Source organism: Alosa alosa, chromosome 8 (assembly GCF_017589495.1).
Source record: "Alosa alosa isolate M-15738 ecotype Scorff River chromosome 8, AALO_Geno_1.1, whole genome shotgun sequence".
NCBI lineage: Eukaryota > Metazoa > Chordata > Actinopteri > Clupeiformes > Clupeidae > Alosa > Alosa alosa.
The window spans coordinates 2943046-2953664 of record NC_063196.1 but is presented as its reverse complement, the minus strand read 5'-3'; the positions used below and the strand labels follow the sequence as shown (position 1 = coordinate 2953664).

Genomic DNA, 10619 nt, shown 5'->3' with positions numbered 1-10619 from the left:
AAAAGCTGGCCTATATGCTGCCACCAGATGGAGATGTTATGACAGGTCATCCTTCAGTGCTTGGTGGTCCCACTCCTGCATGATATGGAATCACTTGACAACGCTTATTTGAGAAGCAGCACCAGTGAGCTAGGTTGTAGTTTAGCCATAGGCTAGTTTCTTCTAATTTGAGATCAACACAAAATGCAATGGGCTATATAATTCAAAACTCGCTTTTCAAAATCTTAAAGGGGTCTTTAGTAACACTCTAAAACACTTAGGCTTCTTGGTAGGCTTATGCCCTTTGCTGTTTCATTGTTCGACATATTAAATATTCTGCAAAACACTGGTCTATTTTGTGTGGATTTGTATTTTCAAACAACTATATGGTAGGTTAAGGCACAATGACTGACATAAATATATTCATGGTTAACACACTGCCATAAGCATCTAAGAACAGTAGGCCAAATGTAGGCCTGCTTTTAGCCTAGACTTAGGCCTACTGATTGCACAAAATGAAACCCCACCCTCGAGAAATTGTTTGATCACTTAAATTCTGCACAGGCAAAGATGACCATTGCTGACAATTTTTTTTCCTTTATCCAGTTTACCAACTATCTCAAACTGTCATGGTGATGGCAATGAAGCTGAAGCCCGACAGGGACCCCTGCTGGTCAAAGTTGAGGAAAAGCCCTGTGTAGCAAATTGTTTCACAACCAGGAAATTATCAACGCAACGTGATGTGAATGCAACAGATATAGACAGTGTGGTTTAGTGTTGCAGAAATTATGCCATCTGGTCAAACAGTAGCTCGTTTCGTTGTCCTTCGCTGTTTTTCAGATGTTTCTTCGTTTGGAAGTAATGAGTCATCCTATCCACAAGAGGTCGTTGCGTTAGTTTTTTGCTCATTTGGTTGACACCAAAGTGTCAACACCTTTATACAGTCTATGGTTGGCACCAAACGTAGAGACTAAACAGTTCATGATGGGGGCTCGGGTTGGACGCATGTTCAGAAATTTTAATTTAGAAAATCGTGCACACCGTGAAATAGGAAGGGAAAAACCAGTCTCTGCTCCCCGACACCCAACTCCAGTGACTAACGTTACGGCTGAAAGCGCCGAGGGTAGGTGTTTGCTGATCACTTTTTAACCCATAAAACAAATAGCTTCTAGGTTAGTGAAGTAAGTTAGGTAACGTCAACGCTAACCTTGGTTCACACTATTCCGACCAGCCATAGACAACAACTCTGGGTTGGATAGTCTGGGACTCACTTGGGACATGATTTCCTCTAGCTGCTAGTGCAGAGGGTAAAACAAAACTATAGTGTCGCTTCCTGACATTGAATAGTAACGTTATCTGTTAACGTAATGTGCAATGACAGCTCGCAACCTCACTCACAGCAGCATGACATGATGCTAATTTGTGACCACTTTTGTTAATGTTGTTTTGGCATAATAGTCAGTCAGTTATCTAAACAGGTTCCCCAAGCCAAATGATGTAAGAAACGTAGCAGCTAGTGTCACGACAGTCTGTCACGTGTTTGCTCTCAAGGTACTCGGCAAGGTTCGCTGGGATTGCGTTCATCCAGTCACACAGTCACAGTAGAAGCTACCTTATTTGTGATTGACATCTTCACTGTATTGTCTGAACATTTTGAGAATATCTACTCTTGTTTTTAGAAATCACGGAGGAAATCCATAAGAAAAATGACCCATTGCTGACATTATTGAAGACTGTCTATGTGGAATCAAAAGATCCAGCACCTCAGGTATGTCTTCCTAAAGCCTATGTTTTGTCCAGTGTGTGGCCATCAGACAGTGATTTCTGAGTTGTTGGTGATGAATAGACTGGCGGTAACATTATGGTGGGCTGGCATGACGAGCTATGCTGTGATGCAAATTTCCTCAAGGCCACATTGTCTGGAAAACATGGTTTGATTGATCAGATGCATAATTGTTATTGTTTCTCAAAGATAAAGGGATTTGCACTGAGAACTGCTATCCATTCCCAACGCAGTATGTAGATATCACTGATATCTACATACTGCGTTGGCTTGGTTAAATCCAGAGACCAGATTAAGGGCCCTTTTCCAATAGCAGTCTCCGCCAGTGTTGACACGTGTTACTTTTCACGGTCACTGTTGCAGTGTTCGGCCTCTACATGGTCACATACACTGAAATAGATTTATAAATAAGAACCATTATATTACCACACATTTATATGTCAGTTTCAAGAACATTATGGTAATAATAAGAAAACATTGGCATTAAAATCCTTCATGGCCAGATCTAGTTCATTGTGTTTTTAAACATTGTTGCATGTGTTGCTTTTCAGAGTGTGCCATCTGAGTCAGGGACGAAAGCAGAAGCTGAACGGAGGCCGTTAAAGTTTAGCTTGCCAGGTGACCCATATGGTATCTGCGATATCACCGACGTCCCCAAAGGGAAAATCTCCATTGTTGAGGCTCTCAATGCACTCAACCACCACAAACGGGAACCTCAGACATGGACTCCAGAGAAAGTGGCCCAAGAGTACTCGTTAGACTTGAAAGATACTCGGGGCCTTTTGACCTTTTTTATCCCCTTTGAAGTGAAAATAATACCACCCAATGAGGGTGGGCCCCAACAGATTAAGGACTCTTAGGATCTAGGAGCACATTCTGTCTATATCTGATTCAAACTGTCAAGGTTGAATTTGTGTGTGCTCGTGCACAAATATTACGTGTTTATTTTGATATTCTGTGGATACTGAGAAGTATTTTTTTTTCTGCCTAAAGTGGAGTACAATTATTTATTGACATACTGTTGAGTTAAAGATGTCTGTAATACCACGTTATAGAGACAAAATGTTTTATGTTGTAATGTGAATTTAAAGAAAAGACGCACAATATTTTGAATCAGTCAATGGCCTTAATCACTGAATAGCTGTGTATAATGGGGACTAACGTTGAGAAACTGAAGTAGCCCTGCAACCTCTTGGCCTCAGATAGGAGTGTTGCTGAGAAACCTTAAATGTTAAAAGCCTGGCGTGCACCAATGAGCCAAACCAATTATGACTTAAGTCCTCTGGTCCCTCTGCAGCTCCAACTTACCAATCACTTGTACTAAAGATTCCCTGTTGCATCTACCTCTCAGATGGCAGTAGCTGATCCTGAGGAGGGGTTGAAATGGTTCAGATTTGTTTTTCTGTTCCTTACCATTGGAATCTGGGCAATTTGGGGGCCAAGGCAACACCTTCTTTTGCATGTTTCTCAAAACCATTTGCCAATAATGTGTGCACTATGGCAGGGTGTATAATCATATTGTATTGAACGAGTCCACACTCATACTGTTGCAATGAAGGGCCTTAGATATACCATGTTTGTGATTAAGTGACATACCTAGATAGGTTAACTCAGAGTAGGTGGCAAACCTAGTAGAAGAGACTCATGGCTTCATTCTTATAGTAAACCAAAGCAACAGGGCTCTATTAGGAGGCCTACCACCTACTCTCAGTTAGTTTACCCAAGTGTGACACTGAACAACCCAAGAACATGGATTAGTAATAAGCCTGACAAAGTTGACTTGGAGTATGTTGTAAACCTCCAAGAACGTCATGGCTTCATTCTCATGCAAAAACAAAGCCATAGGGCTCCTCTACCACATACTCTCCATGATCGCAGCTAGGCTGGTTGATCATCTAATCCGATTGGGATACCGGTCTAGAGCAATGGTTTGGTAGTTGGAACATGTCAAATGGATGTTAACATGAATGCCAGATCCAAGTTGCAGACATTTAGCACCAAATAAAGCTGCAGTTGTGACATTTGACCAGCATACAGTAGTGTGTTTCATGTATGAAGGGGTATGTTCCCTCATAGCTTTTCACTACATATTGTGGAACATGTTATGCATTATGATTTGTTATTGTTAATATTCTAAATGTGTCTATTTTTTAAAAAGTCTGGCAAATACCCTCATCCTAGTAAACTTTAATGCATTTAATTAGTTATCATTGTTATCATGCATGCCATTTTAATTGCATGTGCTATGGTAGTCAAACTTGATATTGGGCGGTGATGTCCCTCTATCAACGATACGATTGGTTAAAGAAATGCCCATCTAAACTTGGTCTCGTTGAAGCTCGTGATAGGCGTTTCTAACGTTGATGCAATCATTCATTAGCCTATGCTTTGAGGTAGGAACTTGGTGAGAAGCCTTTTGGTGAAGAGAGTAAACAGTGATTTTTCATTGAACGCGTAAACGCATGTTTAACGTGGATATAGACAACTCACTATAGTCAACAGATGCGTTTTTAGGAAACACCCGACCCTTATAATATTCACTCAAGAATTTAGAACACCTCATCGTCGTTTTTTAAGCGCAATCTAATGTTTCAGTGTTTCTTTGTCGCCGAAGACTTCCTCCTGTTAGCTAGTCCGCGTTGAGTATGTAGGCTAACGTTAACCTTAACAAGTGGATGATATCTACCCGGTATCCAGCCACACACAAGCAACATCTTTACTGAGTGAAATGTCTTGTCGTGATTCGAACGTGATTACTAGATCATCACTACAGTTATTGATACCCTCACTTGATCAACACCGACATTTTCCTGCACGTCTGACAGTGAATAAGGTATGGTTTGTCATTAACGTTACTTGTTAATAAGGTTGATTTATAGATTTTGTATGTGAAAACTAGTAGCCTAATGAAATTCCGTCTTACTTAGCAGCTACCGAAAGCATTTAAATGTAACGATACGATAGCCTAAGTGACATGTTGTAAGACGGAACATCTGTCTATTTCTAGGGCAACGGTTGAGCTAAAATGCTAATGTAAAGCACAATGTGATGCATTAGATCAATGTCTTTGTCCAACAGTTCAGTAAACGTCCGATTAAATCAACCTGGTAATAGTTTTACAGTCTAGACAGGAAATAAATAAAGCCTTGTCAATGTCCAGGCAATAAGGTTGCCAACGGAAGCAGACTTGCAGGCAAGCAGTGATTTCTTTAAGGCAGTCATAAACCCAAGCCATGGCAAAATACGTTAGCAGCATTGAAGGAACAAATGATTTTGATTAATGTAAATTATTATGTGATGTAGATGCTAGCATATTACCAGATTGCCATTTAAATTCAGATGCTTACTGATCTAAAATAGATTAAGTGACAAGCTAATTAAGTGATAATTACTGTGTTGTGCTTCCCTAAATAAAGTAGGATGATAGTTGTTATTCTTTCAGTGGGTGGATTGACCCTTGCTGTCAGTTGATGGCATATTTGCATGTAATGCATTAACTGTCTAAATGTAGTCTTTAATGCACACATTAGACAGTGTACTCGATGATACTGTAAGTCTGATGCTGGGTTCAACAAGCACTCTGCATAGGACCATGTTGTCAGTGATTCTAGCAAGGCCTATTTCCCTTATCCAGTTACTATGGTTTCTGCATTAGATACCTGCATTCCGACTTTGGTCCAGCTTTTTAAAATAATCTGATTTATTTGAATTCGGATTAATTTGGTTTTATTTAAATGCACATAGCATGCTGCAGTAAGTTAGACTTATTACTCCATTTACCCTTGACTCCCACCATGGGACATAGTGAAGACTCCAATTTGTATCAGATTAAACATATTAATCCTTGCCTTACAGGCATCCCTGTTTTATTGCAAGATTTGTAGCAGTCACTGGTCCATTGGGCTGGACTGATAGTGGCATTAGCTGTACAATGTAGCTGATAAATGGGGTTCTGAGTTTGATACATTTTTTATACAGTACCATTTCCAAATCTACTTTGCCCTCCTCTAATTAAAAAGTCAACCAGGTGGCCTTGGATTTAGTACTTAGTTTCTACTCAATGCAGTGCTAATACTTTAGGCCTACATTTTAGTACATTATAGGTCTAAAAATGACTGCTAGTCCTCTCAAGCTGTTTGTTATGATTATCTTAGTTTCAACCCTACCTGTTTAACCTAGGTAGTAACAACAAAAACAAAGACTTAAATTCAACTAAACATGTTTCTCCACAGCAGAGAACACATGTTTAAATCCTGTCTCCATATCAGATTTGGGCGTAGCTGGACATCTGCTCCATAGCAGGCGTAAAATAATAGGCTATGCTCTGTTTGGACAAGCGATAAGATTTTTTTATTGCTATCAGATGTCCCCAGATGAACATTTGCTTACTCCATCATGCTTTCCAGAAATGGCCCATTATATTAGGCTTGATCGTCAGCATGCGTGTTAATGTGTGCTTTTGGTGGTTTTATGTTGTGATACACTGAAAACAGGATGAGTAGGCTAGGCTAATGCTGGTTAGCATGCATAAAAAAAGCCTGTTCAGTGCCTTGTTATTACCTTATTCAGAAAACTCTGGCGTTCCTTTTCTTATCAGCCTGTTCAATAGCCTACTGTGTCAAAGGCAGACTTTCAGTGGGTCAGTATCCACTAATGCTTTGTGTTTGTATAAACTAGCATATATTGTGAGCAGCTGTCTGCGCCTGTCCAACACAACCCCTATGCACAAGAAGCCTCATCTCTAGGATAACGCAAAATGAATACTCAGCTTTATGAGACAAGGTTTATGGTGATTAAGCTTACCTTAATAGGATTAAAATTCAAAAGACTGGATATATCAGAGTGCACTCTTGCATAAAGGCTAGGGTTTAAAACTAAACACACTCTAAAATTCATAGGCTTGGAAAAAGTATTTTTATTCTAGAAGTCTTGTTGGAATAGACCAGAGTGATTGTGATTAATGGATCATTTTAGAAAAATCATAGTGTGTTTTCAAAATTATATGTTTTTTTATTCAGTAAATTTCAGATTTAATTGAATATATTTCCTTCTGTCTGTCTGCTCATCTGTTTCCAGGTTCCTGTCACACGATTCATCCCCAGTGTTGGGATGCCACTGCTGAAGCTACCACATAGGGTAGAAGACTTGTAGTCACCATGCCTCAACACAGGTCAGCTGCTTGTGAGGAAGAATGGTGTATGCCACTCACACTACCATTACTCATGCTGTGGAGGTCAACACAACCTTTGCCAGCCTGGTTGGTTTTGGGGCGCTGAACTCCACCCAACACCCCGAGGCTCACCAGGAAATGGAGCGGGCCTCGGCTGAGAACAGTTCTGTGGGATACAGGACATTTTCAGAACCAGTGAGTCTAGCATCACAGGACACTGAGCCAGGCCTCAGCCTCCCACTGCAGATCTTCTTCTGCACCGTCATCATTGCAATCCTGTTGGTGGCCTTCCTTGGTAATGTGGTGGTGTGTCTGATGGTCTATCAGCGTGCTGCCATGCGCTCTGCCATCAACATCTTGTTGGCTAGCCTAGCGTTTGCAGACATGATGCTGGCAGTCCTGAACATGCCGTTTGCCTTGGTGACCGCTGTAACCACAAATTGGATCTTTGGGGACATCTTCTGCAGGGTGTCAGCCATGTTCTTTTGGCTCTTTGTCATTGAAGGGGTGGCGATCCTACTTATAATTAGCGTGGATCGCTTCCTCATCATTGTACAGAAACAAGACAAGCTAAGTCCACGCAGAGCCAAGGTTCTCATTGGAATCTCATGGGGCTTGTCGTTTTGCTTCTCCTTCCCTCTGGCTATTGGGCAGCCATCTCTACAGATCCCCCCCAGAGCCCCACAGTGTGTGTTTGGCTACACCGGTGAACCTGGCTATCATGCCTACGTTGTGCTAATTATGCTAGTCTTCTTCTTTGTACCATTCATGGTCATGCTGTACACCTTTATGGGAATCCTGAACACCATCCGCCATAACACTATTCGCATCCACAGTCATCCTGACAGCATCAGTCTGAGTCAGGCCAGTAAACTGGGCCTTATGAGCCTGCAGAGGCCCTTCCAAATGAACATTGACATGAGCTTTAAGACGCGTGCCTTCACCACCATCCTCATCCTCTTCTCCATATTCACTGTATGCTGGGCCCCATTCACCACGTACAGTCTAGTCTCGACCTTCAGCAGTGGCTTCTACCACAAGAACAGCTTCTTTGAGATCAGCACCTGGCTCCTCTGGTTGTGCTACCTCAAGTCGGCTTTAAATCCCCTTATCTACTACTGGAGAATCAAGAAGTTCCGCGACGCCTGCCTTGATTTGATGCCCAAGTACTTTAAGTTTCTCCCCCAGCTGCCTGGCCATACTAAGAGGCGGATCCGCCCGAGTGCCATCTACGTGTGTGGAGAGCATCGTTCTGTGGTATAACAATTGACTTGAATCACAGCTGAAGTGATCCTTTCCTTTTAAGACATTTCTAACTAATTGTAGTAAGCTGTGATTGTTTTTTGCTTTCTAAGGATGTGTCTTTGCTCTGTGGAAATCAAGTTTACAAAGCCTGTAAATTAAGTGCTTAAATTGATGGTTGAACAACCTGAAAATCGTTTGTTGCCATTGATATGTACTAGAATGTTTTGTTTAGGGAACACCAGTCAGGATGCTGCTATATCTGGTGAAAATGTGCAATTTCAGTGTACTGTACAATTATATTGAATGTAATACAATGTGGATATTTGTTACATTGTTAGTATTGTTTAAAGTGTCTTTAAGTTTCGTTAAGATAAACCCAGTCTACTTTTCCAGACTGGTTAACTTGATTGTTATTGAGGCTGTGAACATGAATCACAAGTGAAGAGTGTATACAATGGAAAAGAGCATTTCCATAAGTAATCTGCACGCTCCTTAAATGTACTGTTTGTCAAACTATATTTTACATAGTGTATATGAATTCTTGCATCTGTTACAGAAGACAGGTGTCACACATCACATGCAGTTATGTCTGCTTGTGTAGACTATTTTTGTAAAATGATATTGTGAGAGGAAACTGTAGTTGAGGGAGTTTTTATTTTCACAGTGGTAAGATAAGTGGTGATTACCTCTGAGGATTTGCCTCCCTCCTCAGAGCATTTGCACAGGAAGACATTATCTGTTGTGTATTTGTGTCTTGTTTTTGACTCTTGATGCCCCAATTAAATGGCATATAAACCATTTATTTCAGATGCCAGAGTAGCAGCACCTGACTGGACTCTGCTGGTTTAACAGCGTTTTGTATGTTCTACATACCCTTGTTCCTTATCAATGTCTTTATTTCTAAAGCCAGCCGATTTTCACCTGTACAGAATAATGCTTCTTTATGATCTATAAATTGGAAGTTCACATTAGAAAATATGAAACGCTCTGTTTGAATGCTTGAATGTTTAATAGGTAATTTCTGAATTAAACTTTCTTTGGAATTTAAATTGTGTAATTCATTGTGTTGTAGGTCTCTTCAGAATATTGGTAATGAGCGTATTTGACCGAATGAATGCCCAAAGAGAGGGTGCAGACAGCCCAATGAGTCAGACGCCAAAGGGCAGGAAATCCAAGAGCGGTTAGATGGCGTTTTAGGGTGTGGGTTTCAGGGGTAGGCATCCCCAGTGGGCCTCTGGTTGTCTAGCCAGTTTCATTTAGATGAGGATAATTCAAATGCAGCTAGCGCTGGGTTGAGTTTATTCCTCTCAGCTTTGTAAATACAAACGATGATTTTCTTAATCAGTGTCCTCCGTGGAATTCATTATTCTGCCAGCAGTAGCTAATGAGTACGTTCAGCTCTTTGAAGCTCACCTTAATCATAGCTCAGGGTGCCATTACTAAGCAACAGGAACTTACGGCTGTCTCAAGAGATGCTGGAGAGATGCAAGGCTTTATGCTCTGAGAAAAGTACCTTGCTCCTGAGAAATGGCATGCTTGTATGGACATTCTACTCACAATTTGCAATTATCCATGAGACCACTGTATATGCAGGGAAAAGAAATATAGAAAGAAAATGTTCACAATGGTTGAACCATTAAAAATGTTTTTGCTGTCAGACACTGATGCTTTTGACTGACCACCTAATTGATGTTAACTTATGCTCTGTATGCCAGAGAATGGTTTCCAACGAGCAAAAACAAAAAAAGCCTCGCCTCTTCAGCCCTAAAGAATTAAACTCCCTGATGTTTTCCTGTTCCATATGTGATCATGAGAACTGGATCACCTAGGAACCTGATGATGCAAACAGCTGCCCAGTTGAAGCTGCTTTATTCATGTAATGTTTTTAATGTTAAAGTATTGATATTTAGTCGTTTAGCTGGCTATTTCCATGTGACCAATATTTAAGGCATAGGCTACATTTGAATCATTGAGCTGTGCTGTGTGAGTCATTAGCTCTCATAATAGCATCGTATTAAAGAACATAAAGAGTCCTTTTATAATTCTGTTGGCTAACACACATAATTATGTCTGTCGATTGTTGTAACTAGACATAGTATGGAACTTTAGAACAGAGGAAATAACATTAAGTCAAATATTTTGTAACAATATATCTTGTGTTGCCAAAAATCATTTATTTACTTTGTGTTATGGATCGTATTAACTAACACTATGAGATACTGTGCAAATGTGTAAGCCGTTGGCCTGCCCATATCACGACTGAAATATTATTAGCATTCTACTTCTGCTCATGTTATGTAGCATTAATTGCTCCTGATAATTGGTCATTGTTATGAATATGTTGGTCTTTAAACTTGGAACTGGTCATCTTGAACAAATAGTTTTAAATCTGTGTCATCTTGTAGGTGATATATAGCCCAGTAAATTAGACTGAACCTGATG

At 40.4% G+C, this 10619-nt stretch overlaps 2 protein-coding genes across 2 annotated transcripts; both read left to right on the top strand.

The window, feature by feature from the left end:
- The first annotated feature begins 940 nt into the window (after positions 1-940).
- On the top strand, positions 941-3786 carry ndufaf4 (NADH:ubiquinone oxidoreductase complex assembly factor 4). The gene is made up of 3 exons (XM_048250194.1): positions 941-1102; positions 1659-1747; positions 2314-3786. Exons 1-3 carry the CDS (start codon positions 961-963, stop codon positions 2620-2622), a joined length of 540 nt encoding a protein of 179 aa, XP_048106151.1. The 5' UTR covers positions 941-960; the 3' UTR covers positions 2623-3786.
- A 367-nt stretch (positions 3787-4153) lies between these two features.
- gpr63 (G protein-coupled receptor 63) lies at positions 4154-9226 on the top strand. The gene is made up of 2 exons (XM_048250193.1): positions 4154-4595; positions 6839-9226. The coding sequence occupies exon 2, from the start codon at positions 6954-6956 to the stop codon at positions 8193-8195; it is 1242 nt and encodes a 413-aa protein (XP_048106150.1). The 5' UTR covers positions 4154-4595; positions 6839-6953; the 3' UTR covers positions 8196-9226.
- The last annotated feature ends 1393 nt before the right edge of the window (positions 9227-10619 follow it).